The sequence below is a fragment of the Tenrec ecaudatus genome, chromosome 1 (genome assembly GCF_050624435.1).
Source record: "Tenrec ecaudatus isolate mTenEca1 chromosome 1, mTenEca1.hap1, whole genome shotgun sequence".
NCBI classification, from domain to species: Eukaryota; Metazoa; Chordata; class Mammalia; order Afrosoricida; family Tenrecidae; genus Tenrec; species Tenrec ecaudatus.
The window spans coordinates 3,225,460-3,239,726 of record NC_134530.1 but is presented as its reverse complement, the minus strand read 5'-3'; the positions used below and the strand labels follow the sequence as shown (position 1 = coordinate 3,239,726).

The 14,267-nt window shown below is 45.2% G+C and overlaps 1 protein-coding gene across 2 annotated transcripts in view; it reads right to left on the bottom strand.

The window, feature by feature from the left end:
* Positions 1-10,238: 10,238 nt before the first annotated feature.
* The window catches only part of LOC142443410 (uncharacterized), a 31,504-nt gene continuing 27,475 nt past the window's right edge, over positions 10,239-14,267 (bottom strand). The window contains exon 4 of one of the 2 annotated variants that reach the window (XM_075544793.1): positions 10,239-13,812. In XM_075544793.1, coding sequence (XP_075400908.1) covers positions 12,174-13,812 — 1,639 coding nt within the window. In that variant the 3' untranslated portion in view covers positions 10,239-12,173. The remainder of the gene's footprint in view (positions 13,813-14,267) is intronic. The other variant, XM_075544798.1, reaches the window with a different exon arrangement.

The following is a 14,267-nucleotide window of genomic DNA, read 5'->3' as shown; positions in this document are numbered from 1 at the left end:
TTCACCACATTTACTTATTCACCCACTTTGGCTCCAACCATTGTGTCGGGAGAGTGAGCATCATAGAGTGCCAATTTAATAAAAGAAGGTATTCATGCATTGAGGGAGTGTTTGAGTAGAGGCCCAAGGTCCTTCCGCCACCTTAATACTTGACCTATAAATATAGACACATAGATCTATTTCCCCATCCTCCTATATATATTTGCATGTACATGTCTTTGTCTAGACCTCCATGAATGCCCTTTGACTCCTAGCTCTTTCCTCCATCTCCCTTGACTTTCCTCCTGCCCTACTACCATGCTTCGTCGCCACCTGGGCTAGAGTATACCTCTTCTCTAAGCAACCTTACCCTTGATCATTTCCCACCAGGCCTGCCACTCCCCCTTCTCTACCATTTGGGGTCCCATGTTTTTCCCTTGTCCCTGGGTTTGTTAACACCACATCCTTACCCCCCTACCCCCCACCCCAAGTCCCCCCGGAACTGTCGGTCCCGTTGTTTTTCCTCCAGATAGTTCATCCAGCCTGTCCTATTCAGACAGACCTGTGGAGACACTAACATGCACGAAAACAAGACAGAGGAAAACAAAGCAACAGTATGCAACCAGACAACAAAACAACAAAACAAACCACTGACAAAGAACAGAACAAAACAGTTCACAAGAGAAAAGCTTGTAGTTAGTTCAGGGATCATTTGCTGGCCCTTAGGAGCGTTTTCCAGTCCAGTCTGTTGGGGCACCACGCCCTGGCCCCAAAGTCCACTTTCAGCATTCCCTGGGGACCTTGCCACTCCATTCCCTTGCTGTTCCGCTGCACTCCCCCAGTGATTTGCCTTGGTGTGGTGGCATCAGGTCAGGTGTAATTCCCACACTGTGTCTCCAGTGCAGTCCCCTGTATCGCCCTTAGTCACTGAGGGGCATCATGTCTCATAGTAGGGCCAGCCATGTTGTTCTCTCTGTGGACTGGCTGCTCTACTCAGGAACATCATCCTCACAGCCTGGTGGGCCAGGCTGTGCTCCACTCTCTCCTCCTGCCCCTTCATCTTCTCCCGTGTGCTCTGATCAGATATGTTCATCTCCCGGAGCTGCAGAGTCAATGTCGTCCTTTGGAACAAATTCTTTTCGGGGGAGGGGCAGGAATCCACTTAATTTATGGTGCTGGGGCCAAGATGTCCTGACCATAACAACATACATAGAAGAAGCAGACATTGAGATGCCATACAAAGAAGCTCTCAGAATGGTGCTTGGAGCGATGCAGGATATGAGGGAAACACTACAGAAAAAGGATGAAATGATAGAGGAGATAAAAGACATATACCAAAGGAAAATACAGCTCTCTCTTACACACATATGAGTCTCCCTGGATTTGTTTCTCTAGTCCACCCTGACTAACACGAAGAGGTTTCAACCATTTCTTTGTTATTTTCAGCAATTTCAGTCCTCCCTCAGACAGAGATCACGCTCTTGGGGAAATCATCTCTTCATGTAGATGTTTGGGCACTCTTCGTGTCTACAGAAGCTCTTCCACTCTACTCTCAGAACATCTTCTGGAATATCCTCATCTGGAACAAGATACTGGCTTTGCATCATTTTTTTTAACTTTCCCTTCATGTGAGCCTAAGTCTACCATGGTGTGCTTATTTAGGGCTTCTCTCAGCTGCTCCAAGGAGCTTCTAGGACTTTCATTAAGCGACTGGTTAATGACTACTGCTTTAGTGTAGTCGATGGCCTTGTGCTGTCGTTACGTATGTCCATTTTTGATACACACTGGAAAATGTTCCCATGTTCGCTGGTCAGTGGGATTATTAGAATCCTAGGTGGGGTCAGTTGGAGGCACAGCTGCCTATCCTATCATTTATCACATGTAAACATTCCGCAAATTTCTTGGCTTCCTTCAGTACTCGCTTTCTGTTTGTCATAATCTGTCCTAGAATTATCATTACATACTTCCAAGCCAAGTCATAGGCCCGGGTGCGGTGCTGAATGGTGTCTATATACCGTTCTGGTTGTCCAATTAACTGTGTAGGTTGCTCTTCATCTGCTTGAGTTCAATCAAGGCGAAAGGTTTATGAATCATCCCAGGACCAAATTGCCAAGCCGCCTCAATCAAGGGTAGAATTTTGATGGGGCATCTTCCTTCCCAGCTTCTACAGACTCGGTGACCAAGGGCAGAGTTGCTGGGATAGGGGCTGAGAAGCTCTCGGCCTCAGGATCCCTTATAAGGTCCTTGGTACATTTGGAACAAATGCCTGAACAAAAGGGACTTTCGCCCACTTGCCCATCCTTTATGTATATTAGGTTCTGGCTGTATTAGAGGAGGGAGGGAAGGTGTGTTACTGCTTTGGCCAGGATTCCCGTCACCTAGAATGCACTGGAGCCAGACAGAGGTGCAGACAAATAGTAGTGTCCACTGTTTTTGCATCTGTGGGTCAAATCTGGAACAATAGAGAATATACAGTATAGAGGCATTGTTTGAGGGATGGACACACAGCAAATGGTTAGAGTGTTCGATGTTCCAAAGTCCTTAACCAGAGCTTCCAGTACTCCGTGGAACCTGATTGCCTTGATCAGATGCCTCTGTCTTTGGTGGTGTGTTAGGAACTGGCCTTAGCTGCCTGGGTAGGCCCTGACTGGTCTCTAGACAGCAAGCCAGGCATTTGGGTACCACCAGGTAGGATGGTATTTCAGGACCTTTGGAGTGGGTCACCAGCATGGATGACTCACCAGGACCTCTGAAGGTGGTGGCAGTGGAAGGGGACCTGTCTAACGGCTCAATCTGAACGCAGTCAACTCTAGGGAAATTGCAATCCTTAGCTGGGTATTTATTGACCCATGGAATGGTACCGGGGATCTAAATGACCTGGTATACGGGCCCATCCATTGTGAAGTCAGGAGGCACGGCTGTGCTAAAAAAGAGCCTCCTGACTGATCTTGGAAACAATAGGGGTAGCAATTGTTTAGTGACCTTACTTCCTAGATTCTTTGTGACAAAGCTTGGCAAATGGAAACACGAACTGGCAGGAAAACAAACACTAAACACAAAACTAAACGGAGTTGAAAGCAGGAAAACAGTCATGTCCTTTCGTCTGGCTTATCTGTCAGCTGGAGGGAGGATGCTTGGAAGAACCAGAAGGGCAAGGGGAATAAACTAGACTGGAGTTGGGGAGTGGAGAGGCAAACCGGACAGACCATGAGAACTGGGCGGGACTAGCCTGGGAAACAGACAGGGACCGCATCATATTTCTTCTGTGAAGCTTTCTGAGCGGCAAAGCATAAATAGCCACTGTAGCTTTCTGGTGAAGTTGGGCAGCTCTTACTTGTTCAAATCCAGGTAGCCAGTAATTGAGGAATGTCCTTTTGCTCCCCGAAAATGCAATGTGTCTTGTGTTCCTTGTGACTCCACGATCCCTGCAGTCGCTAAATTGATGGTAGAATGGGCTTGTACCATCCTGGAAGCTTCATTGTTGCCACAGCAGCACGTTTGCCAGGGGGTTGCATTTTCTCATCTAAGAGATATCAAAAGTGGCCCATTGCTGGGGTGCCAGCAATGGTTTTCTTTTCCCTGGATGCAAGGCTAGTCCAGCAGCACCCCCAAATGCATGTTTAAATCAAAGTTGGACATCAGATATACAATTGGAATAAAGAAGTGAATAATATCACAACTCAATGAATGAAAAACCTTATGTTGACAGAAATGTTTATAACAAATTTTCATAATTTCCAGAACTTGAAAACAACAGATAGGTTAATGAATGAAAAAATGGATAGCCTTTAATTTTTTATACTTATATTTGTGCAAGGAAATTATGACTTCACGTTAACACTAAGGAGAGAATCACAAAAAGTAATTTAAATCAATTCTTTTATTCCTAGAATAAATTCATTGAATATTAGAAGACAGACTCAAGATGATATTGAAATAAATGAGTCAAGATAACAGATCACTGTGATGTCGGTATTTTGAATTGGATATTGGAAAATTTCCCTTTGTTTTTCACCTTTGTCCACAGATTATCAAAATATACTTTGTTGGTACATAAAAAACGAAAACAGGACTTTCCACACATAGAGCACTGAAATGATAAGCACATTTTAATAACATTGATAGGAATTTTTGTGAGAAAGTTGCCTGAAGCCCTTGCAGATTCGGTCCTAACATTTTATACAATGACCAGTGTGTATTTGATTTAGATGCGTCGTCACCACCTTGCCTGACAGAGTGGGATGCCTTCGTTTAAAATATACCCAGCAATCGTTAAAATGGCATGTCTTGTACACTTTCACCAAATACAGGGGACTTTAAAGAGTTCGTGGAACAACGGAATGAAAAAATAATGGAAATTTCCCACAAACTTCTTGAAGTCCCCTCGTCTGTTATGTGATGGAGAGCCCCAGTGGCCTCGGTGGTCACATGGTGGCCTGCTAACTTCAAGATCAGCAGTTCGCAGCTCCTCGCCATTTCATCAGAGACAGGTGAGGTCCTCTGCTCCTGCAGACATTCAGTTTCAGAAACACAAAAGAGCAGTCCTACGTGGTCTGGCTGAGGACGTTGCTGCAAGTTGTGTAAGGCAGATAGGCAGGGATGGGGTGTCCATTGACGCACACCCAGAGAGCCAGGCACGAGAACAAAGGGCGGCGCACTGCACGTGCTCAGAGGCCTAGGGTTTCCCGCCAGTGGGCACGGGTGGGCGTTAAACCTGGATCGGCCCACCTGGGCCAGGTGAATTCAAGCCAGCCAATGGGGTCGATCTGGGGTCATCCACCACGCCTCCCCCTGCAATCCTTGAAAAGGCAGGAGCCAGGGAGAGGGAGGGAGAAATGAGAGGAACTGGGGAAAGAACTCGAGAAAGAACTTGAGAAAGGTCTTTTTTGGAGGAGAACTTGGGAGAGAGAGCTTTGTGTGACCCCGAGCAGTCTCTGCCAGGCTGCATGGTCGAAAGGAATCCTATGGGTGCCGCGTAAAACCTGAAGCTTCTTTTAACTCTCATTAAACTCACTTGGATCACTAGCCAGGCTTCGGCGTGAATTCTTTCTCGTGCGGAGCCAAGGACCAAGGTGTAACTCTAGCCCGGGGAGAGAGAGACCTTACATAAATGGTGCTCCGTGACTTGGATATATACAAGGTAAAGAGCGAACTCCAAGGACTCCCCTCCCTCTAATCCTGGTCTCACTGGTTTCGGGCACTTTCTGGACTCTTTTCACCTCACCCACCCCCGGGACACAGCACGTAACCAGGAAGGAGTCAGGCTGAAGTGCTCCGGCAACGTCTGGGAGATGGATGGCTCCCTGAGGCGACCCATGAAGACATCAGTAACATATTCCCGTACCGCCCTCATCCTTTTGGTGTTCGGGATTTTACGTCTGTCCCCCTGTGTGCTCGCCTTCTTGGGAGTTTGCATGGCTTCCCTAGGCTGGATTGCTGGGAGGGGGCTGGGACGCTGTGTGCTGAAGGCCGTTCCCCAAGCCTCTTTGCATCTCAATTGCCCCATGCTGAGCTCCCTCTAGGCCGCAAGTGGCGGCCGCCATTTTCCGGACCAAATGAGTTGCAGCGCCATGGCAACATGGCGCCACCTGGTGTCCGCCATTTTTGCTACGGGTCAGCGGAGCACGTGACCCTGCCAAGATGGCACCCACTGCTCCAACCGCGTGGGGGGGCGGTGCCTGGTTAGCTAGCCCCTCCTCTAGTCCCGGAGCCAAATGTTCCCCTTTGCCCCCCTTTCCCTTTTAGCTTCCCTGGTCTTCCAAACAAGCTGCGTTGGTGTTCTACCGTGTGGGTTTGTTCCTTGAGACCGGCTGGTCTTCCGTTGCCCAGGCCTCGGCCCAAGGCGTCCGGAAGCCGAGCCCGAGTTACTTAACTTTCGCCTTTCAGTGATGCCGCCTCCCGAACTTTCTGGGACAGCTCTTTAATACATCTCTGCCGCCAGGATGCTCCAGACAGAAATTCCGATTCTTTAGAGGTTCCCGAGCTGCCAGATAGACATCCATTTCCCTTCAGAGATTTGGAAGTCTGCCCCTGCCAGCGGGCGTCTCCGAGGACCGGGGTGCCACGCCATGCAGTGGCCCTCATAGCTTGTAATCTGGGAAGCGGTCGGACCAGAATGTCGTGACTGGTCTCCGACTCCTCCTTCCTTGGGCAGGGTACCTGCCTAAGGCCTCAGATTCATGACACTCCAGACGTGGGCGCTGAATCTGCAGTTATCTGACATTAGGCACCACGCTCTCGATAACCTTCATGTGTTTGCCTTCCAGATGGGACAGACCAGCTCGATACCCAGGGATTGCCCCCTCAGATGCATCCTGTTCAATTGGGAAAGATTTTATCTGGAAAAGCTGGGCAAACAGAAGCTGATTACGCTCTGCATTTCTATTTGGCCGCAGTATGTTTTAGAGGAAGGGGGGTTGTGGCCAGTCAATGGTACACTTTCCCTTCCAACCTTGCAGCAGCTAGAACATTTCTGTGGAACGATGAAGTGGTGGGAGATGCCGTATATTAGAGCATTTTTCCTTTTGGAAAAATAGGGATTTCTATGCCCAGTGCACCCAGGACCCCCTGGGGAACCCTGGACAAGAGGGAAACTGTTGCCTCAACCCTGAAGCAGCCCAGAATATTCTACCTGTAGTAGAAGCAGCGGGGGAACACCGTCCCCAAGCAATTTACAAACCTTTTACCCTAATTGAACTCAAGCAAATTAAAAGTGACTTGGGCAGTTACTCTAACAAACCCAAACAGTACACAGGATACTTCCAGCACCTCACCCTAGCCTGTGATTTGACCTGGAAAGATGTCATGATCATACTAGGACAGACCATGATGGATTTTGAGAAAGAGCATGTGCTCAAAGGTACTAGGAAGTTTTCAGAGGAGTTACATGTGATGAATGAAAGGTACCCTGTAGGGTAAACTGCTGTACCCTTCACAGACCCTGCTGGGAGTCATAGTGAGCCTCAGCACAAGTGGGCACGGGAACATTTCCTGATGTGCATCACGGCCGTTAATTATGCCAAGGTGACAGCGATTCATAGGGACCTACTGAGTCTCCTGTAAGCTTTTTAGAATGGATAAAGGAAGCTTTAAAGAATCATACTGCTGTAGATATTGAATCCTATGAGGGGCAAGTCTTGCTCAAGGACAAATTTGTCACACAGGCCGCACAGGACATTTGCAAGAAAGTCCAAAAACTAGTGCAAAAGCCTGAAGGAGCTACCCTGGAGGAGATGGTGGCTTGTGCCAATACGGCTTTTTTTACAATAGGGAGCAGGAAAGCGAGGCTGGAGCCCCGAGCCTGGGAGAAGGAGGAAAGAAAGGACATTAGGCATGCTCAGGTATTAGCTGCACTCAATAGCAGATGGCCATCGAATGCTTTCCAGGTTACCCAGACTTTTGAACCAGGTACTAAGTGCTACATTTGTCGGTGACCGGGTCATCGGGCTAGGAACTGCCCTGACCGGAACGAGCCTCCTCAGACGCCATGCGTCCATTGCGAGCAGACTGGCCACTGGGCTGGCCTGTGTCGTAAGGCCCAAAACCTGGAGGGGAGGCACCCACAGGCCAGCTGGCAGCTGGCAATGGAGGAGGAGGATTGAAGGCACCCGGTCCGGACGGCCCGGCAGCAAGAGTTAACTGTTACTGGTCTGAAACCTAAGGTGGGCATCGACGTGGCAGGAAGGTCAGTGAACCTCCTTTTTATACTGGAGCCACCTCTGTCATTTTCTTCCCTGGTACCCGGCACCTGCTCCATCCTGAAAGTGTCAGGAAAGCCTGTAGTTAAACATTTTACTGAGCCTCTTAGATGTCTTTGGGATAACTTCTATTTTTCTCATAGCTTCCTAGTGATACCTGAATGTCCAGCTCCTCTCATAGGCCGAGATCTGTTGTCCAAGCTGCACACCTGCATAGTCATCGGGCCTCATTCATGTCCCTCTACAGCTTCCAGTTGTTCCTCACAGTGGAGGAGCCTCAGATTCCCCCACAGGAACCATGGGAACAGGCAAATACTCCTGTGAGCCACTGGACGGTCTTAGGATGATATTTCATTGCCACCCCAGGACAGATGAGGGCTGCACAGATGATTCTACCTCAGACCCCTCACAGTCTTTAGGCCAGTGAATTCCTTTCCTCCGTTCCTGTGTTTACAATAACCAAAGTCTGTGCCACTAACCTAGCTTCAAGGGCATGGCCACCTTACAATCTTACCCATGTCTCACTTAAGCTGTTCACCTGTTGTTTGTTTTCCAGTTCTCAGGTTACCAAGGTCTCTAAACCAAGTGTGCCAGCTCCAGGACCACCGTCTCCTAAACCCACCTCGACCTTATCCATCCTGGGCTCTAAATGGACAACCCCTTCTAACAGAGTACGAAGGATATGGACCCAAAACCCCACTTTACCCACTTTGCCAGCAGGAAGTAGCTAGAGATGTCGTCGTCCAGTACCCCAAAGATTTGGCTCCATATCTCTTCAGGGGGAAATGTTAGGCAGATAAGCAGGGATGGGATGTCCATTGACGCATGCCCAAGAGAGCCAAGCACAAGCACAAGAACAAAAGCCTAGGTTTTCCTGCTGGTGGGCATGGGTGGGCGCTAATCCTGGATCGGCCCACCTGGGTCAGGTAAATTCAATCCAGCCAATGGGGTCGATCTGGGGTCGTCCACCACGACTCCCCCTACAATCCTTAAAAAGGCAGGAGCCAGGGAGAGGGAGGAAGAAACTAGAGGAACTGGGGAGAGAACATGAGAAAGGTCTTTTTTGGAGGAGAACTTGGGAGAGAGATCTTTGCGTGACCCAGAGCAGTCTCTGCCAGGCTGCATGGTCGAAAGGAATCCTATGGGTGCCGCGTAAAACCTGAAGCTTCTTTTAACTCTCATTAAACTCACTTGGATCACGAGCCAGGCTTCGGTGTGAATTCTTTCTCATGCGGAGCCAAGGACCGAAGTGTAACTCTAGCCCGGAGAGAGAGATCTTACACTCCCACTTGGGGTTCCATTTGTAGTTCATTAATATGAGCTACATAAGCACAGGCAAGAATGCAATTAGTGATTGGCTTCATTTGGATGAAAGGAGGGATAGTGTGGGGCCAGCAGGGCTCGAATGATAATGAAATTTCCAAGTGCCATATCTTCAGTGCTACAGGAACACAGCCCAGAACAAATGGAGAAACACTGGCTATCATTTGAGCTTTAGTAAAACAGAAAGCAGGTACTCTACTTTCTCTTCCCCTAGCTGACTCTAAAAGCATAAGTGTATGTAAGTGAAAAAAAGGAACCCCCCCCCTTTAGGTCTTTGGGAATCGTGAAAACAAAAGCTCCCATCTTCTCCTATAAAATGCTAGCATTCCTCACTTTCCACCAACGTGACTAGCTGCGCTTCTCTGTCAAAGGGTATTATTTAATTCTGCTCAATTGTTTTGGTTTTTCAGATGAGATAAGAACTTATAAAGTTCGAACCAAACCATTACATTCACAACTTGAGAGCATCTATCATGCCCAAAGCACGGGCACTGACCCAAATCATCCAACGGACAGCCGGATCCTTAAAGTCCTTAAAACCCATTCACCAAAGCATTCCACACACCTTTGTAGTGGATTGTGGGAAACTGAGAACCCGGATGAAAGTGTAAGCAGCCTACTCTCTCCACTCGTGACCACAGAGCTTGGAAGAGCAGCGCTAGTGTTAGAGGAAAACCTTCACAGTTACGAGATGAGAAAGCAGAAAACACACAATCTGCAGATAGCGAGGTTTCAGCACAGCTGCCCTCCATTAAAATGCTAATAGAAAGCTGTCTCCCACAGGCACCCAGCAGCTGAAGAAGCACTAAGGAATGCCCATCTTTAAGGGCAGCCAGTTTCCTTTTGTCCCTATGACCCAAGGAGCCAACTGCTCCGTTTGTCTCTTAAATGCTGATGCTTATCATGAAGTGTTCTAACAGCTCAGGATATCAGGCTTGCGGGCCTTGGTACTATATAGCTTCACTGCCGATAAACGCTCACTCTTCTTCCCACATTGAAGATGAGACCCCTGTGCTCCATCTTGTCTGTCTCATTTCCATAATTGCACACATCCCTTCTAAGGACCTGTTGGACCGTGGGGCTGGATCTCACAATGTGTTTATCTCAACTACCATAATGGAATACATCTAATGTAATCACTGTGTAGTTTCTTTAGACATCATGACCCAAACCGTTATTTAATAATGGATAAAAATTTATTTGAATAACAAACATTTTGTGTATAATAAAAATTTACATAAAATAGAAATGTCTGTATATGTATGTGTGTACATGCACAAACACGCAACACATAGACAAATATAAATACTTGGTAATGTTGCTTAAGAACTTATAATGCTATAATGGAAATGTTACTTTAATCTGAAATCTATGAATAGAATTTTTACATGTATTATGTCAGGTCTGAAAAATGAAGACAATAACATTTGCTATCCGAGACCTGATAGCATAAGCTATCAGGAGACAAGGCCCTGGAAAAGGACCTCATTCTTGGTAAAATACAAGGGCAATGAAAGTGAGAAAAACCCTTTAGGAGAGAGATTAGCACAGAGGCTGCAACAATGGCTCAAACATATGGTAAGAATTGTGAGCTTGGGGTAGAACCAAGTACGGCTTTGTTCTGTTGTGCACAGGGGTTGCTATGTTCTAGAACTTGATGGCACGGAACAATTACTTTGAAAGAAAAAAAGGCTATTTCTAAGAAATATCTATATATAGCTGTGTGTGTGCGCGCGCATTTTTATTGATACAGAATCTAAAATAATAACTGATTTTATACACAAGCTGTATTCAGCAGTGGGTATCAAAAAACTCTCCAAAGCTATGCTAGATGACAAAAGATGCCTGTCTGGGAAGTGAAAGAACAGAGTAAAAAATGTGGCAGGAAAACAAAGTATCTTACGAGTTTTCTTACCCCCTTTCCCAAATATTGTAAATAGATACCATATATACTCGTGTACAAGTTGCGTTTTCCAGCACATTTTTAATGCAGTTTTTGTGGTAAAACTAGGTGCCTCTGCTGATACTCGAATTGGCATATACTCGAGTAGATATGGTATGTAACAAAACCCATGTTTTTGTCTAGTCCTTTTACGTCACCATTAACTGTCAAGGCTCCATCAGGAACACAGAACACTAGAAGTGTTAAGAGAACAAAATGCTCCGACTACAAATTAAATCTTATAGAAATATACTAAGATACACAGAAGGCAGAACAGCAGGACAGATGGCCACCCACTCAATCTCCTCAGGGGAGCGCATCTTCAGGTATCTAGGGGAATCAAGTTGTTGTCTCATCACAGAGGTTGACTGGTTGACACCAAGTCCATGCAGCTTTCTTTAGAGCCCACACCTGGGAAAACGAGGCCACAAACTTGCATGTTTTGAGGATAGTCTTGCAAAGCAGGGCCGTGAAGCAAATTAGTAGGAAACTAGTATCCAGAGAGGCATCAGTTTCCTTGCTGTATGGCTAAAAATAATCAGAATGCACCCGTCACTTCTCTTTTGCAAATCTCATGCAACTATGCTATTGGTGGATCTAAACATGGTAAAAACAAAAAGGAGCAATTCAGCAAAATGATCCACACTGAACTGACAAAGTTTGAAAATAATTAATTCTAGAGTATCCTTTAGAAAAAGTTTGCATAGCGCTAATTTCTATCAAATATTAGAAAGGAAAATGGAAAAAGGCCTCTCTGGAATGAAAACATTCCGTCAATAAGAAAGTATATATAAGATATCCATCACCTACCACAATCGGTAAATTAGGATAAATTTAAATGCGTGTCAATGTACTAATAACCATTTACTTGTGGAACACAAAAAAGAACATTTAAATTACAATGCATTTCATATTAAAAAACAGTTTAAAACAAAAAAAAATCGGTCCAGGTGACTTCTAACTTAAAAGGTATTAGATTAATATGAGAAAGTAAAAACAAAACAAAACAAAACACAGCCTGGGCAAACTTCCATATTATAACTATAAGGTATATACAGAAGTCTTTGCTACCGTAATTCTTCTTTCTGAATTAACTAAAAATACAGGCCTAAAAGTTGTCCATAATAGATGAGGTACTGACAAAGGCAATACTCTCTATACAGCTTTTCTAAGAGTTTCTAGTGTATCTGAGAACATTTTACATAAATAAGCATCCAGGAAGCGTTCATACATTACACCGATAAGTGTTTCCCTCTACTGTGTGTTCTCACATGATAGCGCAAAGCTGAGGAAGACACAAAAGCCTTCCCACATTCTTTACATTCATAAGGTTTCTCTCCAGTGTGTGTTCTCATATGTTTTGGTAAAGAAGAGGGACACTTGAAGGCTTTCCCACATTGCTTACATTCATATGGTTTCTCCCCAGAATGCATTCTTACGTGGCGTTGGAGATATGACAGTTGATTGAAGCCTTTCCCACACTGTTTGCACACAAAAGGTTTCTCTCCGCTGTGTGTGATCACATGTGCTTGTAAGGAAATGGACCAGTAAAAAGCTTTTCCACACTGCTTGCATGCATAAGGTTTCTCACCAGAGTGCATTCTCATGTGTGCTCGTAAAGAGATGGACCAATTAAAAGCTTTCCCACACTGCTTACATTCATAGGGCTTCTTTCCTGTGTGCATTCTCATGTGCACTGTTAAAGATGAGGCCCACTTGAGGATTTTCCCACATTCCTTACATTCATAAGGTTTCTCTGCTTTGTGCATTCTCACATGTCTTCGAAGGTAGAAGAGCTGATTGAAGCCTTTCCCGCACTGCCTGCATTCATAGACTTTCTCTTTGCTGTGAGTCCTTTCATGCCTTCGGAGGGACTGGAGATAATAGAATGCTTTCCCGCATTCCTTACATTCATAGAATATCTTGCCAGAGTGCTTTGTCATATGTTCTCTTAAGGATATGGGCCAACTAAAGGCTTTTCCACAATCTTTACATTCATAGGGTTTGGCTCCAGAGTGTGTTATCAAATGTCTACGTAAGGAAAAGTGCCAACGAAATGTTTTTCCACATTGGCTGCATTCATAAAGTTTCTCTACAGTGTGCACTCTCATATGCCTTTGTAAGCATATGGGCCAACTGAAAGCTTTTCCACATTGCTTACACTTATAAGATTTTTCTCCACAGTGCGACCTCCTATGTGTGCGTAATGATATAGGCCATGTAAAAGCTTTCCCACATCGCTTACACTTATAAGATTTATCTGCAGTGTGTGTTCTCATGTGTGTTTCTAAAGAGATGGGCCATTTGAAAGCTTTCCCGCATTGCTTGCATTCGTAGGGTTTCTCTCGACTGTGTGTCCTCATGTGTCTTGTTAAAGATGAGGGCCACTTGAAGGCTTTCCCACATTCCTGACATTCATTGAATCTCTCTTTATTGTGAGTCCTTTCATGCCTCTGAAAGGAGTCAAGAAAACTGAAGGCAATTCCACATTGGTTACATTCATAGAGTTTCTCTTTACTGTGAACTTTTTCATGCCTTCGATAGGATCGTAGATGGATGAATGTTTTCCAACATAATTCACACGTGTAAGGTCTTTCTCCACTGTGTATTCTCAGATGCCTTCTTAGTTCTGATGGGAAAGCAAAGCCTTTCCCACAATCCGGACATTGATAGGGTTTATGTCCAGAGTGACTTGCGATGTGCCTCTTAAGTGAGGACGGATACATGAGGATTTTTCCACACTCGGGGCATTCATAGGAATGGACTCTAGGAGTTGCTTTCTTGCACAGACTAAGAGTTGGAATCCGGCTGAAGGTTTCTCCCCATTGGTTACCTTCATTACTTTCACAGAGTTCCTCAACTACATAATCGCTGCCAAAACACAAAACATGTTATCAGTAATAGAGTCAAGATTAATATTGGTTAATTATTCCATTTTATTAATTACTGTAATAATTATAAATCCAACCTTCCTTATTTTCTATTCTATCCAAATTATTTAAAAATAAAATACAATATGATAAAATAATAATTATTTATAAATCGAGTGTTCAGGGTGAGGGGGAGTGGGGAGGGAGGAGAAAAATGAGGAGCTATTACCAAAGGCTCAAGTAGAAAGTACATGTTTTGACAATGATGATGGCAACATATGTACGAATGTGCTGGACACAAATGATGTATGTGTGGATTGTAAAAAGAGTTGTATGAGCCCCTAATAAAATGGTTATAAATAAAATACATTCAAACAGGAATTTCTTATAGTCATCATTAAACATTATTTCTTATATATAGATCACTTTTTCCAACAAAATTTTGTTCCAAATACT